Source organism: Schistocerca serialis, chromosome 1, assembly GCF_023864345.2.
Source record: "Schistocerca serialis cubense isolate TAMUIC-IGC-003099 chromosome 1, iqSchSeri2.2, whole genome shotgun sequence".
NCBI classification, from domain to species: Eukaryota; Metazoa; Arthropoda; class Insecta; order Orthoptera; family Acrididae; genus Schistocerca; species Schistocerca serialis.
The window spans coordinates 1,043,211,526-1,043,237,289 of NC_064638.1; the positions used below are offsets into that span (position 1 = coordinate 1,043,211,526).

The window sequence follows — 25,764 nt, forward strand, 5'->3', positions numbered from 1 at the left end:
GTGTCCCTAGTAAACGCATTTTTTTTATATAACAGCAGAAGCAAAAGTCACACCGATTATGGTCAGATCTTGCTAGCCATGCACCTGGAAATCCTCTGAATATACCACGTTCGTGGAAGGTTGCATTATACAGATCTCTCACTGGGTGAGCGACATGAGGCATTACCTCATCTTGCATGAAAGTAATTGTTTCCACACATTGTCTTCTTTAAAAGCAGGAATCATACGCTGTACAAGGAGGTTCAAATGGTTCAAATGGCTCTGAGCACTATGGGACTTACGTTATGAGGTCATCAGTCCCCTAGAACCTAGAACTACTTAAACCTAACTAACCTAAGGACATCACACACATCCATGCCCGAGGCAGGATTCGAACCTGAGACCGTAGCGGTCGCGCGGTTCCAGACTGTAGTGCCTAGAACCGCTCGGTCCCTCCGGCCGGCTACAAGAAGGTCTCGATAACGGGCAGACATTAGATGCACTTGAGAGGCCATCTGGGTATATTCTCTTCAAAGAAGAACGGACTGAGAATAAAGGTGCTTGTGAATTCAGACTGCACAATCAAGTCCCACTACTCTTCGCACACAACACGCAGTTTAATAGTACCCCAAATTCGCCAAATGAGCTTCGTCACTCCATGCAGTATTTCCCATACAAATATCATCAACTTCGACCCGCACCAGAAACCGAGGAGCAAATTCAGAATGTTGCTGCGGATAATGAGGCTTCAGTTGTTGCACCGTCTGGATCTTGCGTTGGTACCTGTGTAAAACAGACCGCAAAACTTTTAGTTCTGTTGTTGACCATGGGATGGATAATTCTCGTGACACTGCACTGACACTAGAACAACCCGGGGCACGTCCTGCGTGATCAGTAACAGCAACAGCAACCCCGTCGATAACTTCCATCAGGATAAGATGCCTTCCTCTTCCAGGTGCCACACCAAGCTCACCCTTGTTTCCGAATTTCATTATAATACCCTTTAAACAATCTGATGAAATCGGTCTTCTTCTCAGACCTTTCAGTCGGCAATACTCCCTCAGTGCGGTAGTGTAATTGCTACCTTTCACATAAAACAGTTTCACTAACAGCGCACGGTCTCTCCTCTCGGCAGCCATACTGTTCATTCACATGTCAAATGACAAAGTGGATGAAATACCGTCACGCAGTGTACAGAGCTAGATTAGAGCCTTATGGCCACAACTGAAACTAATTTACTATCCAGCGTAAATTGTTTTCACATTAGCGCATTAGTATATGTAACAAGTTTTGGTGCCATACGATAATTACACTCCACAAGCGACCTCTGTGAGTAGCTGCACTTTAATTATAACCACCCAGTTTGATCCGACCCCATGTTTGTAATAGTTATATCCGTTGTGTATTATACAAGTTGACTCGCACTCGATTGTGGCTGGCTAAATGGGTCATTTATACATTACGACTACAATAATACTAATCCCACATTCTTCGCTGTGCGATAGTTGTTAAATAATGGCTACAGCATAGACAAACCTCACGCAGACTAACAGTAAAGATTATACTACATAACGACTATATCATACATGGGGATTTAACTGCTCCTAAAACTGTGTGCCGGATCGAGACTCGAACTCGGGATGGAGTCTCGGTCCGGCACACAGTTTTAATCTGCCAGGAAGTTTCGGTAATTTATATTGTTTGGAAATATGTATACTAAACGCATGTAGCTGCGGAATTTGTAGTGCACATATTTTTAGTTGAACAGACTTTAAAGTGAGGCACAACTGCTTCAACTCACAGCAACATTCTGTATCTAAACAGAGAGAATAGGGATAATTCCTATATAGTTCAACTTCTAGTGGTTTTACATCACGATCGTAATCTTTCAGACATTCCCTTCGAAAAAAAAAAAAAAAACTGATCAGCACCTGCTTAACACTGTCAAAACGTGACAGCAGAGGTAACCCAAACAATACCTCTGTATATAGACATGTGGTGCCTGATTTAATCGGCTTTCAGTACACCCAGACAGTCTTCCATAGAGTTTAAAGGCACACCATCCGTCTGAATCTCATTCCCTGTCGAGTATTACAGCTAAGACACTTAGGCCGGTAGTACATAGTTCTATATCATATGTAAGCGAGTGTTTGCGGTGTGAGAGTATAGTTATATGAAACGAATGAATATTCCACACACCCACGAGACACGGGTTGTAGTAATGAGACAGAACACTACAGAATTCGGAATCTGGTTAACATATACAGGGAGCAACCAGCTTGTACACAAATCATACTTCACTAACCTAGCAATAGCAATAAAACTACTCGAGGGAACTTAATTTGAGGTATAGCACGAAAAGTATGTGATTCCGTTTCCACAAAATCTCTCCGCAGCAAAACAATTGTAATTAATTACCTGTGGAAGACTGGCATAGCATCTGTTGGAATTCACGCGGCCTAGATGCAGATGTAACACTACATTCATCACTCAGCATTATTGCCTAGTCTGCGCAGAATATATATCTACCTGCCTTCTAAGAATGCCTACAGCCTCGCAAGGAATTCACAGCAGTGTGATAATACATACATGAATAAAGGCGTATTTGAAAATTATCTGTTGCCATAACGTCTGTAGACGCGCGTGCAAGGCATCAGGTGAAAGCGGAAAACCTGTCACGACCACACACCAGCCTGTTATAGCCGCAAAGACACCCAAACGATGGAATCGTTTACAATTCTCACTTTGTTAATATCCATTTGATTTACACATGAAATAGATGCACTGATGGTGGTTCAGTCAGAAATTGAAATAGGCCTCCTAAACAAAAACAAAAAGTTTACATGCGTACAAAGATCCAGAAGGCAATCACGAGGAGTAAACAATCTAAAAACAATAGCAACGCTATTTAAGCTACTAAAACATCTAGGAACCATCCTCTATCATAACAACATTAGCAAGCACGCATACATACCCATGAACATCCACTCTAATGTCAGAACTTCATGTCGGTAAACTATTATGTTACCAGAGTCATGAGAAACATTATGGCACAGTAAATTTTCACCCGTTCAGTACACAAATGTAATGCTTATCCGGGTCATAATTTCTTATTACATACACTCCTGGAAATTGAAATAAGAACACCGTGAATTCATTGTCCCAGGAAGGGGAAACTTTATTGACACATTCCTGGGGTCAGATACATCACATGATCACACTGACAGAACCACAGGCACATAGACACAGGCAACAGAGCATGCACAATGTCGGCACTAGTACAGTGTATATCCACCTTTCGCAGCAATTCAGGCTGCTATTCTCCCATGGAGACGATCGTAGAGATGTTGGATGTAGTCCTGTGGAACGGCTTGCCATGCCATTTCCACCTGGCGCCTCAGTTGGACCAGCGTTCGTGCTGGACGTGCAGACCGCGTGAGACGACGCTTCATCCAGTCCCAAACATGCTCAATGGGGGACAGATCCGGAGATCTTGCTGGCCAGGGTAGTTGACTTACACCTTCTAGAGCACGTTGGGTGGCACGGGACACATGCGGACGTGCATTGTCCTGTTGGAACAGCAAGTTCCCTTGCCGGTCTAGGAATGGTAGAACGATGGGTTCGATGACGCTTTGGATGTACCGTGCACTATTCAGTGTCCCCTCGACGATCACCAGTGGTGTACGGCCAGTGTACGAGATCGCTCCCCACACCATGATGCCGGGTGTTGGCCCTGTGTGCCTCGGTCGTATGCAGTCCTGATTGTGGCGCTCACCTGCACGGCGCCAAACAGGCATACGACCATCATTGGCACCAAGGCAGAAGCGACTCTCATCGCTGAAGACGACACGTCTCCATTCGTCCCTCCATTCACGCCTGTCGCGACACCAGTGGAGGCGGGCTGCACGATGTTGGGGCGTGAGCGGAAGACGGCCTAACGGTGTGCCGGACCGTAGCCCAGCTTCATGGAGACGGTTGCGAATGGTCCTCGCCGATACCCCAGGAGCAACAGTGTCCCTAATTTGCTGGGAAGTGGCGGTGCGGTCCCCTACGGCACTGCGTAGGATCCTACGGTCTTGGCGCGCATCCGTGCGTCGCTGCAGTCCGCTCCCAGGTCGACGGGCACGTGCACCTTCCGCCGACCACTGGCGACAACATCGATGTGCTGTGGAGATCTCACGCCCCACGTGTTGAGCAATTCGGCGGTACGTCCACCCGGCCTCCCGCATGCCCACTATACGCCCTCGCTCAAAGTCCGTCAACTGCACATACGGTTCACGTCCACGCTGTCGCGGCATGCTACCAGTGTTAAAGACTGCGATGGAGCTCCGTATGCAACGGCAAACTGGCTGACACTGACGGCGGCGGTGCACAAATGCTGCGCAGCTAGCGCCATTCGACGGCCAACACCGCGGTTCCTGGTGTGTCCGCTGTGCCGTGCGTGTGATCATTGCTTGTACAGCCCTCTCGCAGTGTCCGGAGCAAGTATGGTGGGTCTGACACACCGGTGTCAATGTGTTCTTTTTTCCATTTCCAGGAGTGTATTAGACGCAGACTTGATTCTGTGACTTTGTCTGTCGATACATATTTACTATTATGATAATGTTAATAAGCAATAATATCGGACCTAACAATGAAAGAGTATTAATCATCAATAAGTAGAAGACAATTGCTGCAAATCTACTAGAGGTGTACAGAGATACTGTATCTAGTATTACATCAGTGTATGTGGTTCATGGGGAAACCTCATGAGCTACACTGGAAGAATAATTAAATTTAGTAAAGGACTGTATTAAAAATCATTGCGACCGACCTATGACAGGAAGGTGATGGCTTAATACAGATCTAGGAAACGGTGTCAATGAAAATATTAGGACGGGATCTGAAGAAATCACTTAATCAGACTCTAGCGGAACTTGCGTGTAGAACTTTAAGGCCAAAGCATTTAGACTACGAATGTCCATTAAATGTAGTTTTCCCGATGGTTTACACTTCTCTTTCAACACAGCGTTTCAGTTTCAGTGCAGTCACATTCAGTAGGTTTTCAGATGGTAAAGTTCTCATTGTCTCCAAACGTATATGTTCATACATAAATTTATGTCACTGATCTGCCCACGTTTACCCAACTACAACGCCACCAAGATCTGTATATTTGCTGTCACTTTCTTAATTAGTAATCCGTGCAACGCAGGTGTTTCTGTGCTACGGAACACAATACACTGCAGTTGCAATTACAAGTATATCTCGTTCTAAAATCTCTATTTTTTGTAGTTGTACTGAATAGTCCTGTGGCACTGGGAGATATTGATACTAATTTGACTTAGATAAATTGTCATCGAAAAATACTTGGGACATAATGGAGTTTACAGCATCTGTATGCTTATTTGATATTGTTGCTGCAATTGTTTCGTTGTTTGTTGTTGATTATGGTGGAGGGGTTGACGATGTGTGAGCATGCGCGTGCATGCGTGCGTGCGTGCCAGTGTGTGTGTGTGTGTCTGTGTGGTGTGTGTTTGCATATTTTGTTTTGCAGGCATTAGATGAAGGTCAGCACAGATGTTAAGCACGATACTTCTTGCACTGTAAAACCGTCGTAGCAGGTACACAAAATGTACATCGAACTAAAGATTTAAAAGTCTATCGTAAGTTTAAGCTTCATGCTTTTTCTTATACCCCCTTGGTAAAATTACAACTAAAGTCATTAATGAATATTTATCTGAATATTAAAAGTTGTGGAATGGAGTACTCCAAAATAAAAAGAGGTTCTTAGTTCGCCTTCACTCTTTCATAGGCATATATATTTACAGCTTGAATCCAATATTAGTTTTATTAGCAGGATGACAAAACTTCTGGGACTTGCAGAGTAAATTACAGAGTATTTCTTCTAGGACTTAATAAAACGTCAGTACTGTGATCAGTACAACACATTTAACGGCTTAAAATCTTATAAGACGCGAGTCTGTCTTAGATACGTCTGACGAATGTAAAAAATTCTCCTTCAATACTGACAGCAACATCATTAGATACAATGAAGGAAGGTGGAATTGAATATTTTCCTGGTAAGTGAAGCGAATGCTAATAATGCTACTGTAAATTCATAACGTTATTATAATCAGGTAGTCTGCCTACACTTAGTGATCAATGATCAGAGGTCATGAGCTCTGATAACTTCTCAGTCGTTATTCGGAAAGCAGCATACATCATGAGATCAGCATTTAAAGATTTGCGGAATAGTAGAGAAACAGCATCAGATCGGTAACAGTTTCCCATTTTCGTCCGTCCATGTCGGCTCCCAACATATTTTTCTTTATTAGTTGCAAATAGTTCCCTTACGTTATTTTTTAAACTTACTGCATACGAATCTCTGTGCACATGGATGCCAGTTCTCTCTTTAGAGCTATCAGAAACGTACATAATTCCATATCTTGTAAAATTGTGTGTTGCTAGGTACTACCCAGTTCATAGAGAATGTGGTTGCTGGTATACCTGATATTCCTCCATTACTACTAAATTTTCAACATAAAATTTTATCAACGCTGTATGTAATCTAGTACAGAAGAACACAGCGAGTGTTATACTAGAAATACATTTGCTATTTTATTTTTTAATCCGTTAAATATATTTTACACTTTAAAGAATAAAAAAGAATTACGTACCGCTAGAGTAGAATCATTAAGAGCTCCCGTAAAAGGCTCAGTCACAGTTGCATATAAAGAATCGTAGCATTCAGAATAGTTACTCCATTGCATCCAGGTACCATTGTCGTGACAGAATCTTGTTGCATTTTGCTGAAAACATGAAAATTATCTTTAGGACCAGCTAATAAAGGAAATGTTTGTAGTCAATTTTGAATGACACGTTAATCATCAAGGAACAAAAGCAGTTTGTGAAGTGTAACTGATGCTGTAGCTTCAATAGAATAATATAAGCTTATAAATGATCATCCGGTGTGACTGTCGTCAAGGGTAGAATTTATAGATAAGACTCTCTTGAAATGTATATGAGCTGAGAGCCACCAACTGCTAAAGTAAGACAAAGGAACATAACTACTAAACGTTTTAACTTAACTGGAATCCACTAGAGAAGCATTTCTCTGCACTACAAAAATCATTCTAGAAACGTTTCATGTGAGCGTTAACTATTTGCCGTAGAATGAAACAACCAAACTAGGATGTAAGCTTTGACTTTTCGTGACTTCCTGAGTAAGATCTCGTTTTGAATCTTCATAAAGTGTGTCCTAATTCTGCCACCATATCCTACGGAATGATACTGAAATACACTCTATGACAAAGAAAAGTTAAGCATCCATAAGACATAGTCGGATATCAATGTAACTTCGTACTTGTAAACAGCTTCGGCGGGTAAGTAGATGATTACAGCTGTAATTTTCTGAGTCACGCAAAGCGCCTACCAGTAATCATTGGTGTTGTTCGTGTTTATTGTTGTTACCTCGCCTGATAGTGTATACACGGGGCGTGAATAGCGTCAGATGTTAAGGACATGGTGTTGCCGCGTACTCCTGTGAGACAGCGTTAGCAGCAATTGATACAATTTTAAGATGCCTCATTATGGATCTCTCTTTGGCCGTATAATCGAAATACGTAATATCCTGATTGGTGGTATACTCGGATGTGGCAGTGGCCTCATGTTGTACTGCATGGGAACGTGAGGGCAGACATACTAGTCGTCAAGGGTCTGGTCGACAACGTCTTATTACCACAATGGAGGATCGCCATATTGTGCAGCAAGCACATCGTAACCCCTTCATACCTCCGTCTGCTGTCCGAGGAGAAGTAATGCGCTGCCTACAACGTTCTGCGTCATCCAGCACCATTTGTCGGAGACTAGCAGCCACCGATCTGGACACTTGCCGGCCCATGCATAGCCTGCTGTCAGCGCCATGACACAAACGGATATGCAGTGACCAGGAAGCATTGACATTGACTACTGGTGAATTGCTTCCAATTCCCTGCGGTGATGAATCGCTATTCTGCGTTACCCAATGCTATCGTCGGCGAGAATGGCGGCCACATGGGGAAAGATCCCATTCTTCCAATGATTTGTATACGCTGCTGGCATCATGGTGTGGGAAGCCATCAGATATGGCTTGAAGTCACGGCTGGTAAGGCATGAGGGACATGTCATGTCACAACGGTACATCACGAGAATCTTGAGTCTTCATGTCTTACCTGCCACGCGACAGTATTGTGGTGCCATTTTTCAGTAGGGCATTGCTCGCACACACATTACTCGAACTGTTAGCGTGATGTGACGGTAGTCCAGTGGCCAGCAGGGTCCACAGGTGTCTCCTCGAAAGAACATGTGTGGCATCATGCCGGACATGAACTCCGTCCAGGAGCCTGTATCAAGGATATCATGGGTGCAGTAGGTGTGCGCCAGTTTGCCACAGGAGATTATACAAAGGCTTTATAACACTTTATTCAACCTAATCAGTGATTAGACCATGGCCAGAGGCTGTGCAGCATTATGCTAATAAATAGGCAGATACTGCCAAGATATTTGAAAATTAGACTCGATTTTGCAACCACTGAAATAACATCACATATCCTCTCAACTCGTGATGGTTCATTTCGTTTCCTGTTCCCGTTCTGGGTGCACACTTTTTTTGTCATGCAGTGTAGTAACTTTGGTTAGCTCGAGTGAAATATCATACAGAACATTGGTACCAATCTTCTCCCAGGGAAAGGAACATGTCTGTATCTTATAATGCACATGTTGCATGTTAGAAAAAATATATAAAACTATTCGGTAATAAATGTTTTCGGTGGGTAGGAGAGTTGTTAGTCAGGAAACTAATTAATGAGCAATTGGACGTCCACGTGAAACTCCTACAATTATTAGTCCAAGGGGACCTAATGACCGTGACACAACTAGTAATCAACATCGAGGAGGATGCTCTCAAATAATTACACGGTGACGGCATTAAATACCAGTGACATAAAATTTAGCGACTTTATCACGGATCCAGAATGTGAATTAATCTGTGTGAAGTTTAGCGTCAAAGGTCGGTCAACAATCGTAATCGAATATTTTTACAGACCATCTGGGTCAGGAGTTGTAACTGTAGACCGCTTCATCAATTCTACATGATTACTCTGGAGTTCACAAGTTAGTGCCTCGTAGAGAATTCGAAGAACCGCTTTCAAGCTGTTTTTATACCATTCCACTTTCGAACAGTGCGCGGGAAAAAGCTAATACTTAAATCTTGCCGTGAGAACTCTGCTTTCTCATATTTTATTATGATGATCGTTTCTCCCTATGTAGGTGGACACAAAAAATACACTAACGGAAAAACGTCGCAACGCCAAAACGTAATTAATATAAACTAAGTGAATTTCGGAAATATATTTGTCTAGATAACATATATAAGTGATTCACATTGCAAGCTCACAGGTTAATGTAAGAGCGAGATATGCCATTGCAACTGTGAAATGCTGATGTACTAATAACCAGTGTAACGCCAAAATGTTGAATGAAAACGTGTAAACGTGCATACATTGTGGTGGACAGGTGCCGGATGTCAGTTTGTTGGATGGAGTTGCGCGCCTGTTGCAATTGGTCAGTCAATACAGAGACGATTAATGCTGTTTGTGGATGATGCTGTAACTGTAGTCCGATGATGTGCCAAAAGTGCTCGATTGGAAACAGATATGGTGATCGAGCAGGCCAAGGCAACATGCCGACACTCCGTCCAGCATGTTGGGTTACAGCAGCGGTATGTGGGCGAGCGTTATCCTGCTGGAAAATATCCCGTGGAATGATATTCATGGCCGGTCACTGTGGCCGAGCGGTTATAGGCGCTTCAATCTGGAACCGCGCGACCACTACGGTCGCAGGTTCGAATCCTACCTCGGGCATGGATGTGTGAGATGTCCTTAGGTTAGTTAGGTTTAAGTAGTTCCAAGTTCTAGGGGACTGATGACCTCAGTGTTAAGTCCCATAGTGCTCAGAGCCATTTGAACCATTTTTATGATGTTCATAAATGGTAGCACAATAGGTCGAATTGCCAGATTGACATACAATTTGGCAGTCAGAGTGCCTCGGATAACCACAAGAGTGTTCTTGGTGTCATACGAAATCGCACCCTAGACGACAACTGCAGTTGTAGGTCCAGTTTTTCTAGCACAAAGACGTGTTGGTTACAGCCCTCAGCTGGCCTCTTTCTAACCAACACATAGTCATCACTGGCACCGAGGCAGAACAAGGTTTCATAAAGACCTCCAACCTGCTCTTCAATGAGCCCTCTCATCATACAACTGAAGTCGCAAATGGAGATAGTTTGAGATCATTGGAATGCACTGGTAGTGACCGATTTGTAAATGTTCATTGTGTCACTGCGGTGCTAACGTCGTCTCAAATTGCTGATGCAGATGCAGTATATGTGCCAGAGGTATACACTGAACCCAATGATGTTCCCTCTCAGTAGTGCCACGTCGCCGTCCAGAGCCCGGTCTTCCTCCGATCAGACATTCTGGTGACCACCGCTGCCAACGATTATCTACAGTCGCTACATTCCTGCCAAGTTTTTCCACAACATCGCAGAGGGAAAAACCAGCTTCTCGCAGCCCGATTAATCGACCTAGGTCAAACTCTGAGTTATTGATAACGGCGTCTTTCACCCATTAAAGGCATTCTTGACCAATATCAACTCACAATGTACAATCTCAAAGGAAACTAACGCTCAAGTCCATTAAAGTGCGCATTTAAAGCAAACCTGATTTGGATCCTCATAGTGTCACTACTCTTGTGCGACTAGCACGAAATTTGAGTAGACATCATCTTTAGGATGTAGAAACAACCCTAACAACCTTCGTGTCTTTCTTCTTCGTGTTGTTAGGTTCATAACTTTCTGAAGGGCATGGCAGCGAGCTGGTATGACATGGATGTACAAAAACTGCCACAGCGTCTACAAATATGCATCGACAGAAATGGTGATTATGTTTTAAAAATAGCTAAATGTTCAAGCTGTAAACTAATGTAAGCCATTGTAGAAATATACAGGTCTATGTAATTATAAATAATACCTTACTTCTGGGGTTACCCTCGTAGATAATATAAAGAATTTGCACACATATTTTACCATTTTTACATTATTATTTCTCGACCAAATACAGAATAAGCTCTCAGATGAATTTTGTATCTAGGTAACAAGTCCAAGGAATTTCAGGTACCAAATTAGATCTTGTTGCTACACTTCTGGAAATTGAAATAAGAACACCGTGAATTCATTGTCCCAGGAAGAGGAAACTTTATTGACACATTCCTGGGGTCAGATACATCACATGATCACACTGACAGAACCACAGGCACATAGACACAGGCAACAGAGCATGCACAATGTCGGCACTAGTACAGTGTATATCCACCTTTCGCAGCAATGCAGGCTGCTATTCTCCCATGGAGACGATCGTAGAGATGCTGGATGTAGTCCTGTGGAACGGCTTGCCATGCCATTTCCACCTGGCGCCTCAGTTGGACCAGCGTTCGTGCTGGACGTGCAGACCGCGTGAGACGACGCTTCATCCAGTCCCAAACACGCTCAATGGGGGACAGATCCGGAGATCTTGCTGGCCAGGGTAGTTGACTTACACCTTCTAGAGCACGTTGGGTGGCACGGGATACATGCGGACGTGCATTGTCCTGTTGGAACAGCAAGTTCCCTTGCCGGCCTAGGAATGGTAGAACGATGGGTTCGATGACGCTTTGGATGTACCGTGCACTATTCAGTGTCCCCTCGACGATCACCAGTGGTGTACGGCCAGTGTAGGAGATCGCTCCCCACACCATGATGCTGGGTGTTGGCCCTGTGTGCCTCGGTCGTATGCAGTCCTGATTGTGGCGCTTACCTGCACGGCGCCAAACACGCATACGACCATCATTGGCACCAAGGCAGAAGCGACTCTCATCGCTGAAGACGACACGTCTCCATTCGTCCCTCCATTCACGCCTGTCGCGACACCACTGGAGGCGGGCTGCACGATGTTGGGGCGTGAGCGGAAGACGGCCTAACGGTGTGCCGGACCGTAGCCCAGCTTCATGGAGACGGTTGCGAATGGTCCTCGCCAATACCCCAGGAGCAACAGTGTCCCTAATTTGCTGGGAAGTGGCGGTGCGGTCCCCTACGGCACTGCGTAGGATCCTACGGTCTTGGCGTGCATCCGTGCGTCGCTGCGGTCCGGTCCCAGGTCGACGGGCACGTGCACCTTCCGCCGACCACTGGCGACAACATCGATGTACTGTGGAGACCTCACGCCCCACGTGTTGAGCAATTCGGCGGTACGTCCACCCGGCCTCCCGCATGCCCACTATACGCCCTCGCTCAAAGTCCGTCAACTGCACATACGGTTCACGTCCACGCTGTCGCGGCATGCTACCAGTGTTAAAGACTGCGATGGAGCTCCGTATGCCACGGCAAACTGGCTGACACTGACGGCGGCGGTGCACAAATGCTGCGCAGCTAGCGCCATTCGACAGCCAACACCGCGGTTCCTGGTGTGTCCGCTGTGCCGTGCGTGTGATCATTGCTTGTACAGCCCTCTCGCAGTGTCCGGAGCAAGTATGGTGGGTCTGACACACCGGTGTCAATGCGTTCTTTTTTCCATTTCCAGGAGTGTATATGATTTTGTAGATAATTACGAAAAAGCTAACACAAAATGTAACAATCTTCAAGAACCACAATGTAGCCTTATTTTCCGAAGAAATGACGTTATATTCATGACACTTATAAATTTAATTGATGTGTAAGGTGTCAGGCAAATCCAGCACCTTCCATGAAAACCCTGACATGATAAGCAAATCCAGTAGTATGTCACATAGCTCCGAATAAATTGTGACATTAAATTAACCAAAGTAATACGAGTAACGAGTGAGCAAATGGAATACCACAGACTAGCACAAGATTGCCTAAATGCATGTCATACCTTCCCACAGTGAGACAGACGCAGTTCCGAGGGGAGAAACGAGAACAGAAGCCGAGAGCAGAAACGTGTGAAGCTAGAAGGCCCTACGATAAGGGATGGACACCCACGTCGCCAGCTAACCGACAGGACCACCCCCCAGCCCATGTTAAAAGCTAGAGCCCTCCAGAAGAACAGTATAGATCTTACGATAACACTAAAAGGGCGACACCAGCTGCAAGTTTTAGCGTGAGACTTTTTCGCGTCTCTGTTACGTTGCAAACGTTAAAAACATTGCCCCACCACGAAAAGTATAACGTTTCTCATTGGATAGACAGAATTTTTGTAGGCGGAGCTTAAGGTTAACATTGAGACCCTGATTGGTCAGATGAAAACACAGACAGATAGTTTTTTTTTGTAAACCAACTTCGGTAAATTGTAGTAAGGAGAAGTTAGGAAGAGAGTCGCTTCCGAGACGGCGAGCTGGATGGAGCTGCATAGCCCGACGCCCCCTGACACTGCCTAACCAACGACAAGGTAATGAACGCACGCGATGCCGCATAATAGCGCATAAAGCCTTACTCAGAACTGCAGAAGTCTCATCTGTAACACCCCCGTTTTGCGTAATACTAGTGTCGATCGTCAATTAAAGCTCATGGTATTCACATTTGCTACGTAAGTTAAAATCTGAAACGCGATGATTTTTCTGTTATATAATTATTGAGAAGCCACATCAGTCACTGTAATTTACGACAAGTTAGATTAGTAATTAAAGATAATTGAGGGTCACTGTAGAACATTTTGATAGTTTTCTCTTTTGTGAAATTTAATTTAAACCTAGATTATAGATGTGATATGGCATAGGTCATCCTTCGATCCTTTGTAGAACTTGTAAACCCATTCAGGGAATATTCGTTCACATTTTTGTTGAACGCAATTGGTTTTTATCGTCCTGTATTAAAACATTTCCTTTTATCAATAGTGCAATTTATAAACAATGTTTTGTGAGTAGAATAAAATTTCCAATGGTAAACTTAACTGCTTTTTCGACGTTATTTTACCAGCTAACTAAAAATAGGAAAGCCTTGAACCCCTTCCACTAAATTTAGTTAGTATTAAGATTCTTTAACAAGGAGTGCAGTGGAGCTGACGCTGAAATCATAAAGTATTTGGTTATATCATCGCTAGTCTCACTGAACTCTTCTGAACTCTACATGTCACGTGTGGTCTGGCGTCTCCTTACCAGCAACAGGTCCCAGGTTCAAGCTAGTCAATTCCCTAAGAAACACGCTCAGAGCGTCGTTGCGCGAAAGTGGTAGGGAGACACGATATAAAACAGACACCACGCAGAATGTTAGAGATGTTACGGTCCCAAAAACTAATTGTTGCCTTAATTCCTGAATCTAAATGGTATTCTGAAAAATATCTTTTAGCAATCAGAAGAAAGAAAACTGCAGAATCAAGTTTAAGAGGTCAACAGAGGAAACAAAAACAGAGTCAGTACCTTAGGATCAAACCCGAAGAAATATCCTGGGCATGGCAGAATTTGATTTTCCCCAGGCTCTGTCTCTGGCCAGCACAAAATTTGGTCCCATGTTGGTTTGCAAGTTCCTGAAACAAAAGAAAATAAATATCATCGTCAACAAATAGATCATATTGTTACATTTTAAATACTTCTCAACGTTATGAGACAAAAAACATAAATAATTCAGAGTTAGATCTTAAGCTGCCGACAGTAATTAGTGTAATGCGCTGGGGCACTACGAATGTAGTGTGTGGTCATTACGCTGGGAATGTGGGTCTCATGGGTAGCGTGTAAGGGATAAGTCCCTGCAGTCGCACTATCCTCTGTGCCTTCGGTGGTTCAGATGGATAGAGCGTCTGCCATGTAAGCAGGGGATCCCGGTTTTTAGTCCCGGTCGGGGCACACATTTTCAACTGTCCCCGTTGATGTATTTCAACGCCTGTCGGCAGCTTAAGGGCTTGATTTAGTTATCGTTTAATTCTAGGGAGCTGCAGGGTCACGGTTCGGAGATGTTCGAAAGAACAGATACCATCTTCACATATTCACATGTTACGTTGTTACGCGCTGACCAGCGTCTTCGGGAAACAGGCGGCTTGGGAAGACGCATCAGTAACAAACTAAGTCCTGAAAGAAGTGAGGAGACGCAGGTGTTTGTTTCAGCTGCAATACACTACGATCCACATGCCAACTTAAGAGACGTTGCTGCAGTCGCTGGTATCACCCTCACATTTGTGTGGCGTACAGTATAGGGTCAGAGATTTCACCCGTACCGCCTGTCACTGACCCAAGAGCTACATGGGAACAGTTTCAATCGCAGAGTTACTTTCTGTGGATGGGCCATGCGTATTTTCACTCTGGACTCCTCAGAAAGCGTTTCGTTTTATGGTGAGCCCACGTTCGCAAAATTATGGTGCAGTGAACCGTCGTAACATGCACTACTAGGCCACAGACAATCCTCGGTGGTTGCGACCCATCGAATATCAACGTCGGTGGTCTCTTAATGTATGGCGTGGAATCCTTAGGGATGAAATCATCGGGCCACACTGTCAGGTGACATGTATCGGGCGTTTGTAGTCGACAGTTTGAATGCTCTCCTTGAACATGTGTATCTAGACATCAGAGACCATATGTCGATGCAGCACGATGGTCACCACCACAATCTGTTCATGTTGTTGTGGAAGAACTGAACAACAGGTTCCCTGGAAGATGGTTGGGGAGCCGTGGTCCTCATGAATGGCCTATTTAGCACCAGTAAATTTCTTCTTGTAAGAATATCTAAAGAATCGTGTTTATGTGACTGAGGCCATAGCCCCAGATGATCTAAAACGGTGCCTCGAGGAAGAGTGTCTCTCCGTGACAACGGCAACGTTACATCTCGCCCGCATATCCCCTAAAAGGCGCGTAGCGTTGTGGACACACATTTGAAAACCTAATTTAAATCAACATTCCGCCGCCAGAACATCAATCACCACAAATTCACTTATTATGTACAGCGTCTGGTATCCGCCCTTGTAAGTGTGAAGGGTTGTAGTACCCGAACTAAGCGTGATAAAAATGTAATTTAAATTGATTTATACACGGCTGATTCGAGTGCATCATAGAAGAAACTATTGCTCCATTTAAAAAATTGTATCTCTCTGCTGCAAGTCTTTGGGAAATAACACAATAAGCTATGTTCATAGCACCGCAGAAAGTGTAACGTTCCTTATGTTGACCTGTCGCAATAAATTTTCGCGTCAGCTATTACTATGCAAGTTACAGAGGCAGACACTTTTGCTGAAACACCCAGATATACAGCCTGCGTCCGTCTAAACGATTATTATAGTATAGTGTAAAACTTTCAAGTAAATCAGTTGATAACTTTTAGAAATTTATGTTAACAACTTTTCCACATTATATGATATACATATTTATATACAACATATATTGACAAGGATATAGCGTATTTGGGTCCAAATGTTTGTTAGAGTATTGTGTAAAAATTTGAAGTAAGTAGTTGAAAGACTTTTGGAGATTTCAGCCTATGCCTTTCCCCTTTATATAGTATGTAGGTGTTTCTATATAATACAAATTTAAAAAATGTAGTTTACGTCCATCTGAACGTTTATTAGAGTATTGTTAAAAATTTGAAGAAAACAGGTCAAGAACGCTTCGAGTGCAAGCTTATACATCATACGTATTAAAAATGTATAGCTCAGGTCCGTCGGAACGTTATTAGAGCGAATAACTTTTCGAGATATTTGGTAGCAATTTTACTCTACAATTTGTCTTCACACCCTTTATGCCACCCCCTGAAGCCGCTTTGTGTCGATACAGAGGAATGTCTGAAATGTTTTCCTGGGCCTATCATAAAAAATCACGTGATTTCAACGGTGAGCGTCACAGTTCTCAGCGCCATCGCAGAGGCATCGAAAGAAGGTAAGATGTACGTAAGGAGTGATGTGATGACCCTTCAGTCTTGCGACACGTCCACGGTGGAGCTGGACAGAATTGTTATGAAATTTGGTGCAACTGTAACAGCATTAATCCTCCTTAAAACTCAGATAAACTTCTGAACAGTGGTTTTTTTTTTCGCCTGTGTCGACACCTTGCTGCTTGAAGCGTAAGTTCGTGGGTGACGTCACAGCGCACCGCGCTTTAGCGCATTTACGGAGGAAGGTTGTACACACCTTAATTAAGTGCACAACGAGAAATAAATTCATATCTCTGTTGGTCGACAAGTCATGCAAAGAAAACGACAACATTATCACAAGAATGTGGGTTCATAGGTGTATGGACGAAAAAATATGTCAGGGTAGACTCACCTGAATCATTTGATGGAGATGCAGTTGATACGTTTCTGCATTCGCTTTCTTTCTGCTTCAAGATTCTCTTCTGCTCGTCCATAACATTCTGTAACAATGGACACTTTTTTATTCTAGATAAGCCAGGTTTAATTAACACACAGTTGTGTCTATTTAACAAGTAGTTTAAATTTCGCATAAGTTACTTTACCGTCCAGTAGTTCGATAATACAGCTATCTTTATCTTTACACGGCAATGTCAAATTATAAAACGTCACAACTTTCTAAGATAGTCGGTTGCAATACGAAGAACGTTGATTCCAATTGCAAGCATTGTAAAAAATTTTTATCTTTTCATTTAGATATCCTGTCAATAAATAGCAGAATGTATTTATTTCCTTTAGTTAAATAGTCTTAATGTTGTTCGAAATAAGCACTGCATGAAAAGGAAAAGAAGCAGAGGGATACAGCGCTAGTTAAAACACACAACATTCTGCATTCAGAGTATTTATCAAACAAGAATATTACATAGAAGAAAAAAGAATAACACGTAAAGAGGAAACAGGTTGGCACCTGCAGGCCGCATTCAGAATGCGGAATCGTATTTAACTTTAAAGATTCGATAGAAGTTGGTTAGCTGATTTGGGAGACGCCACCAAACAGCGAGGTCTTCGGTCCCAGTGGATTGGGTGAGGATGTGGAAGGAAGTTGGCCGTGCTCACTCAAAGGAACCATTCCGGTGTTTGCCTGATGCGATTTAGGAAAATCACGGAAACCTAAATGAGCATGGCCAACGCTGGTTTGAACCGTGGTCCTGCCGAATGCGATTCCAGTGTGCAAACCACTGCGCCATCTCGTTCTTTCGACAGAAGTCATAGAATACAAGGCACTTTGATACCTACAAGAAAAACCGTAAATAATATTCCTTCAACAAGCAGAAGTGAAATATCTACAAACTACCTTTTTCTGTGAAGAGGTATTCGCTTTTACATTTTGTGAGTTTCAAGACACATAAATATTAATGTTCATTGTGGCACCGTTTATCGTAATTTAAATATACGTATACCTGATCTAAAATGAAGAAAAGATATTTGCAAGTGCAGTAACCCATGGATTCCACATTACGTTTTTTTATAATGATACTTGGATGTAACCAGTAAGCTAACGATCCTTTAAGGTATTAAAATCCCATTTTTCAAACAGCTTAAAACGTATGATTTCTCTGTACATGAGTAAATGTATTAAATATTTTCCTTTAAGCTTGTAAGCGAGGGAAAGTTTTGGAACATTCGTAATTATGCTTAAAGTTCATTGTAAGTCACTAAGTGCTCTCATTATGAAACACTGGCTGAATATAAACTCGGTAACTGGCGTGTCATTTCAAGAAAATGCTAGCTTTTCACGCATCTCAATGTTTATGAACTCGTATCTCAAGAATTACAGGTCGTACAATGATATAATTTTGCAGACGCACTAAGTGGTATATTTACACACTCTATCGAAAGTGTGTTTCGAATTGAGGTAGTAGAAAGAGGTAATAAATCAAAACTACATACATGATGCTGGAATTGGACAGCGTGAAAAATCAAAAATTTAACGTGTGAAAAACTTTTTTCTTTCATCATTTTGCGAGAGATGCCAACCGAAAGGGCTGAAACAGTCACCCACCACGAAGGAATTATCTGAATGGAACGGAATTCGGTAGATTCAATATACATGTACAGGAAAATAAATGAATACAGTTTCAGAAAAATTGGATGATTTATTCAAGAGAAAGAGCTTCACAAACTAAGGAAGTCAACAACATGTTGTTCCATCTCTGGCCCTTATGCAAGACATTACTCGGCTTGGCTGGCCACTGGGGCACAGTTCGGAGCGGAACTCATCACCGAAGTCCGTTCTACTCCAGTTAATGAGATTTCAGACCGGAAAAGTGTCCCGAGTCGCCCTGGACAGATGTGGGACATCAACCTGACTGTCGCCGACACACGATCTGACAACAATGGGCGACAGTGTGGGATATAGCAGAGCTCCTTCAGTTGTTATCTGAGGCACCCTTACAGCCTAGCAGTACGTCTACCAAATCCTCCCAGGCCGATTTATCCTGGGTTTACATTTCAAATAGATAACGCCCACCCACACATGGAGACAGTTTCTACTGCTTATCTTCATTCTTGCCAAACCCTGTCTTGGCCAGCAAGGTCGCCGTTCAGGAGCATTACGAGCAGGACCCTCCCAATAGTTCGGGATTTTGTAGTTCTAAAACACCAACTGAACAGAGTTTTGCACGGAGTCCCTCAGGAGGACAACTCTATCAATCAATGAGAAGCAGAATAACTGCTTGAATAAGAGCCAGAAGTAGACCAGTGCGTTACTGACTTGCTCAATTTGTGACGCTCTTTCTCTTAGAACAAAAAATCGTCAACATTTCTGAAATTGTAACACTTCGTCTGTCTGTACACGTACGTCACATCTACCGATATCCGTCTCATCCTTCGAGGTACGTTGATTTTTTTTCCTTTTTTAGTTTTTCTAACACCTACAGCGCTACATTTTGCTGCTATTCACGCCGGCTGCTGGCCATGTCTGTTACTTTGCATGCAACGTAAATGTTCTTATCAATTTTTACTCTAATGCTGGTATTTTGATGTTTGTGTATGAAATTCCCTACATCCTTCCGTACGTACATTTTAGTTTATGTTCTTCAAAACTTTCGTCAATTTTATTGTTTGGTAATTATTTAAGCAGTGTTCCCCAAGATTTTTGTAACATTTCTGTACGTATTCTGAAGATAAATTTATTAACCCTCACTGTCTCCCCTTATTATGTTCTTATGTCCCCCCTTTGTATCGCCTTTTATACACTCCTGGAAATTGAAATAAGAACACCGTGAATTCATTGTCCCAGGAAGGGGAAACTTTATTGACACATTCCTGGGGTCAGATACATCACATGATCACACTGACAGAACCACAGGCACATAGACACAGGCAACAGAGCATGCACAATGTCGGCACTAGTACAGTGTATATCCACCTTTCGCAGCAATGCAGGCTGCTATTCTCCCATGGAGACGATCGTAGAGATGCTGGATGTAGTCCTGTGGAACGGCTTGCCATGCCATTTCCACCTGGCGCCTCAGTTGGACCAGCGTTCGTGCTGGACGTGCAGACCGCGTGAGACGACGCTTCATCCAGTCCCAAACACGCTCAATGGGGGACAGATCCGGAGATCTTGCTGGCCAGGGTAGTTGACTTACACCTTCTAGAGCACGTTGGGTGGCACGGGATACATGCGGACGTGCATTGTCCTGTTGGAACAGCAAGTTCCCTTGCCGGTCTAGGAATGGTAGAACGATGGGTTCGATGACGGTTTGGATGTACCGTGCACTATTCAGTGTCCCCTCGACGATCACCAGTGGTGTACGGCCAGTGTAGGAGATCGCTCCCCACACCATGATGCCGGGTGTTGGCCCTGTGTGCGTCGGTCGTATGCAGTCCTGATTGTGGCGCTCACCTGCACGGCGCCAAACACGCATACGACCATCATAGGCACCAAGGCAGAAGCGACTCTCATCGCTGAAGACGACACGTCTCCATTCGTCCCTCCATTCACGCCTGTAGCGACACCACTGGAGGCGGGCTGCACGATGTTGGGGCGTGAGCGGAAGACGGCCTAACGGTGTGCGGGACCGTAGCCCAGCTTCATGGAGACGGTTGCGAGTGGTCCTCGCCGATACCCCAGGAGCAACAGTGTCCCTAATTTGCTGGGAAGTGGCGGTGCGGTCCCCTACGGCACTGCGTAGGATCCTACGGTCTTGGCGTGCATCCGTGCGTCGCTGCGGTCCGGTCCCAGGTCGACGGGCACGTGCACCTTCCGCCGACCACTGGCGACAACATCGATGTACTGTGGAGACCTCACGCCCCACGTGTTGAGCAATTCGGCGGTACGTCCACCCGGCCTCCCGCATGCCCACTATACGCCCTCGCTCAAAGTCCGTCAACTGCACATACGGTTCACGTCCACGCTGTCCCGGCATGCTACCAGTGTTAAAGACTGCGATGGAGCTCCGTATGCCACGGCAAACTGGCTGACATTGACGGCGGCGGTGCACAAATGCTGCGCAGCTAGCGCCATTCGACGGCCAACACCGCGGTTCCTGGTGTGTCCGCTGTGCCGTACGTGTCATCATTGCTTGTACAGCCCTCTCGCAGTGACCGGAGCAAGTATGGTGGGTCTGACACACCGGTGTCAATGTGTTCTTTTTTCCATTTCCAGGAGTGTATGTATCGTTTTCATCTTTTTATTAAATGTAACACTCAGCTGAAGAGCGGCGAATTGTGCCGCTGGCAGCCCTCCCCTGCGCATATGGGCAGCGAAATGAAATCACAATAAAGGAAAAAAAAATTCGAAACGTGTGTCAATAAAGCTGAGTTACTGAACATGAAATGCATGCATTCCTTTTGCAGTGACTATAACCGTAGTGTATAAAATGTTCCATGTGTATACAACCTTTGCATACCTAGATGACTGTATGTGGCGGTTCAAAAAGTATATTTTAGTTCAAGTAAAGACGACCAGTGCAGCAGATATTTGACATTCAAAATATTTCCATAAACATCAGTAACGATGAAGTACCATAACATTTGAATTTTCTACTGGCCGTGTTGTTTTAATTATCATAGCTGATTACGTCATCCACTTTCGTGAGTTACTTACATTTGTAATTGCAAACAGACTGCCTCACCAAGAATGTGAAGCACCCGCAAGGGAGGACAAACAAAGTGAAATGTGATGTTGATTCAATGTTTAATCTACTGCAACAAATTTACAAAGAGCTTGCACCCCTTCTAGCCCAGATGCAGTCGTTGGCTCGGTTGGGGTGAACTATCTAACAGCAGGCGCTAGCTGGAGAGCCTGAGCTTTTAGAACTTCCTGCAGTCTCTCGCGTCTTCCGGTGGACGGGGCATTGTGGTGCTGCGACGACATTGGGAGTTACCAGTGGGCACGTGAGAACTGTAGTGTGTTAAAGTCTGTCGAGTGAAAATATAGTGAAAGAGCTGTGAATAAGAAATATGCGAAGCTGGATTATAAATACATAGTATAATAGCACTTTGATAGAAGTATTTCGTTGCAAATACAGATGATGAAAAGTCTTCAAATGGCTCTGAGCACTATGGCACTTAACATCTGAGGTCATCAGTCCCCTAGCACTTAGAACTACTTAAACCTAACTAACCTAAGGAAATCACACACATCCATGCCTGAGGCTGGATTCGAACTTGCGAGCGTAGGTGTCGCACGGTTCCGGGCTGAAGCGCCTAGAACCGCTCGCCCACCACGGCCGGCGTTGAAAAGTCTGTCATGTGTTTGCAGTGAATGACCCTCTATAATGGCCGGTCTCATCAGAGTGAATGATTAGCCCTGTTTTCCACTGTCTGAAGGCAAATAAATTAAGTGAAATCGCATTTTATTATTTCAGAGTAACCTTTCTCTTTCCCATAAATAATCTGGCAATAAATATTTACAGTTGAACCAAGTACAGTTAGCTTGCAGTTTAGTATTTTATGTGATCATTGGCAGCCATCATGAACACGCAGTCAGATCTCTTAAAATTGTAGGTGAGGAGAGGGTGGGATCTGTTAAGGGAGGGCTTACGAACTGTTGTAACTGATCGGCGATTTCCTGCGCACTGGTAATGCGAAAGAGTTGACGATCGAGGTAGTCCCACACATGATACACCAGCTCTTGCTGGTCTCGGGAGCACCTCAGCATCAGATTGATCATAGAGACACGTGCCGTAAGTGGAGAGCATTGTCCGGTTGAAAAATGCCACCACGGTACTGCGCAGACGTTGGATGTCTATGACATACAGTTGTGCCGTAAGGATTTTCTTAGTCACAACCTGCTGTGGTTTCAAATAATACTCTTTGGCTCGTCTCACCATTGACACTAGCATTAACACCGTTGTGCCTCTGCAAAACACTGGGATCAGGTGATCTGCCCAAGGCGCCACCATACCCTACAACGATGGCTATCCAGGGTAGTGGAGAACACCTGTAACCAATGCGATGCCGTTCAGTAGCAGCCCAAGCTTGCCGTCCTTGGCATATCTCCATCGTTGCCGTTTGTGTTGTGGAGCTAACGGCAGCCTACACACGGGGCGACAATTCCTCAGTTAGGCTGCTGCTACCGCCCAATAGTGCGGGATGATACAGTACGTTGCACGGTGTCCTTCACTTGCTCTAGGATAACAGAGAGCGAGCGAGGTGGCGCAATGGTTAGCACACTGGACTCGCATTCCGGGGGACGACGGTTCAATCCCGCGTCCTGCCATACTGACTTAGGGTTTCCGTGATTTCCCTAAATCGCTTCAGACAAATGCCGGGAGGGAACCTTTGAAAAGTCACGGTCGACTTCCCTCTCTATCCTTCTCTAATGAAATCAGATCGATGACCTCGCTGTTTGGTCTCTTCCCCAAACAACGAAACCCAGCCCTCGGATAACAGACGCGTATATGAAGGGGTTACGATGTGATTGTGGCACGTTACGATGATTGAAGTTGCTTTCCCAAACTTTGTCAACATATGCTTCAGTATATTAATGTCTGAACTGTTGAATTTCAGAGTGAAACAGATGAATATCTTTCACTAAATACACCGCTTTAAGAAAAAAAGAAGAGGTGCTAGATAATAAAGCTATGAAGCTAAAAGTAGGTCAGAATGCGCAAATGTATGACGAAATTAACTGTTATAAATTTCAACATGATCAGAGCAATATTTTGCTCAAAATCAATGTTTTTACAAAAGAACTAAAGGCTCTAAAGATTAGACTTAGAAATATGAAACTTGTATGAAGATTCAGTTCGATATAAAACAGTAAATATGTGAACACATTAAGCTACCCCAAATAATTTTCGAGTAATTTACTGAAAACTAAATTTTGAACAAATACGTCCTCATTTGTAATAGATAAAGTATCAGTTATATTAATGATATGAAGTTTTGATTACAGTATGTGATGAAACCCTTTAAATAATAGAGCTATAACAAGTTTCAAGACTTTGATGTAAATAACAATCAATACAAGAGCTCTTCAAGTGATAGTTCAGAGGTCATGTTCTACTGCCAGTTCCGTTCTAAAAATTCTAGACGGAAAAATTTAAATGCAGGCGACCTAAAAGTTTTTCTGTAATTAAAGCCTAATTAACTCCATTCATACAAAAATTATGAATATTTGAAACTGATTAATGGCAGTGTTATAGAATACTATGTGCCCGAGAAAGCGGCCACTTAGATGCTGCGACTTGGGGTAGAGCAGGTGACGGCAGGTTTTTCCCTTCGGCCGTCCGCTGCGCCCTTATATAAATACGTCCTGGGAGGCCGTGACTTCACTTCGCTCGCACCCGCGTTAGTAAACGCCGGCTCACGCGCTGCCTCGGGTGACGTCACAACCTTGCTGCTACTAAACGCATGTTTTAGTAATACTAGAATGTGAACTCGCAAGGACTGTACACCATCGTGTAGCGCTTAGATTTCGCGGATGTAACCGTTTGTGTGGCACCCGTAATATTACCAAACTGCGTGGCAAGCGGTGACTTCTGTAGCGAGCAATTAACTTTGATTATCAGAACTCAGGTCGAACGACCGTTTTATGGAAACCTACCGTAGCGGTCGCCGCTGAACTGCTCATGGTGCTATTTATGACAGAAACACCATTATTATTATTATTATCAGGAATATTACTATGTTGTGCGTGTGAACGTTTATCAAACATATCAATCAGAACTCAAAATTTTCAATTATAATCATAGTTCCTGAACCCGCTGAGCAAACTGAGGGTCGAAATATTTCTTTCAGGAAACAAAAGAAGAATGTTGACTTGCAGACTGGAAATTATGGTCAGTATGTTCTCCATCACTTTCTGGCTGCCCGCAGAAATAGTTTCCATGCTCTCGTTAAAGACGGCGAGCAATATTTCATATTTCTTATTTTTAACTCGCCGCCCCATAAGTGGTCAGACGCGGGTTGACCGGAACTTTAAGGATGAGTGAGTCTGCCCACATGTTCTCATGCAGTCCAGCATGGGGCCTCGGTCACATCCGAATGCTCCACAAATCTGGTTATTTCACGATTCGAGCAGCCGCCAAATGAGACACAAAATAAGGCCCCTTTCAAACTCAGCAACGTAGTCTACTGATAACGCTGTCTCGTATGAATACGCGGAATATCCGCGTCTTTCACGGTCTTCAGTCGACATCTAATGCCGTTCACACCCCTTATATAGCATACCGGGAGCCGGTCGCTGTGGCCGAGCGGTTATAGGTGCTTCAGTCCGGAACCACGCGGCTGCTACGGTCGCAGGTTCGAATCCTGCCTCGGGCATGGATGTGTGTGATGTCCTTAGGTTAGTTAGATTTAACCCTACCAGGACTGGCAACAGCACTAAATACGAACAGCAATATGGGCTCTGGAGGCTGTTCTACTTGTCACAGAGAGTTACAGTTGTAATCATTTACATACACGTCGAAGGCGTTTACATAGACGATGTTACATCGAAG

The 25,764-nt window shown here is 44.0% G+C and overlaps 1 protein-coding gene across 1 annotated transcript in view; it reads right to left on the reverse strand.

Moving 5' to 3' along the window:
* The window catches only part of LOC126458809 (parathyroid hormone/parathyroid hormone-related peptide receptor-like), a gene marked incomplete at its 3' end in the record, with an annotated part of 611,649 nt that overhangs the window by 23,694 nt on the left and 562,191 nt on the right, over nucleotides 1-25,764 (reverse strand). The window contains exons 5-7 of the mRNA XM_050095819.1: nucleotides 17,226-17,313; nucleotides 14,401-14,507; nucleotides 6,636-6,767 (exon numbers count right to left, since the gene is read on the reverse strand). Of these exons, the coding sequence (XP_049951776.1) occupies nucleotides 6,636-6,767; nucleotides 14,401-14,507; nucleotides 17,226-17,313 (327 nt within the window). The remainder of the gene's footprint in view (nucleotides 1-6,635; nucleotides 6,768-14,400; nucleotides 14,508-17,225; nucleotides 17,314-25,764) is intronic.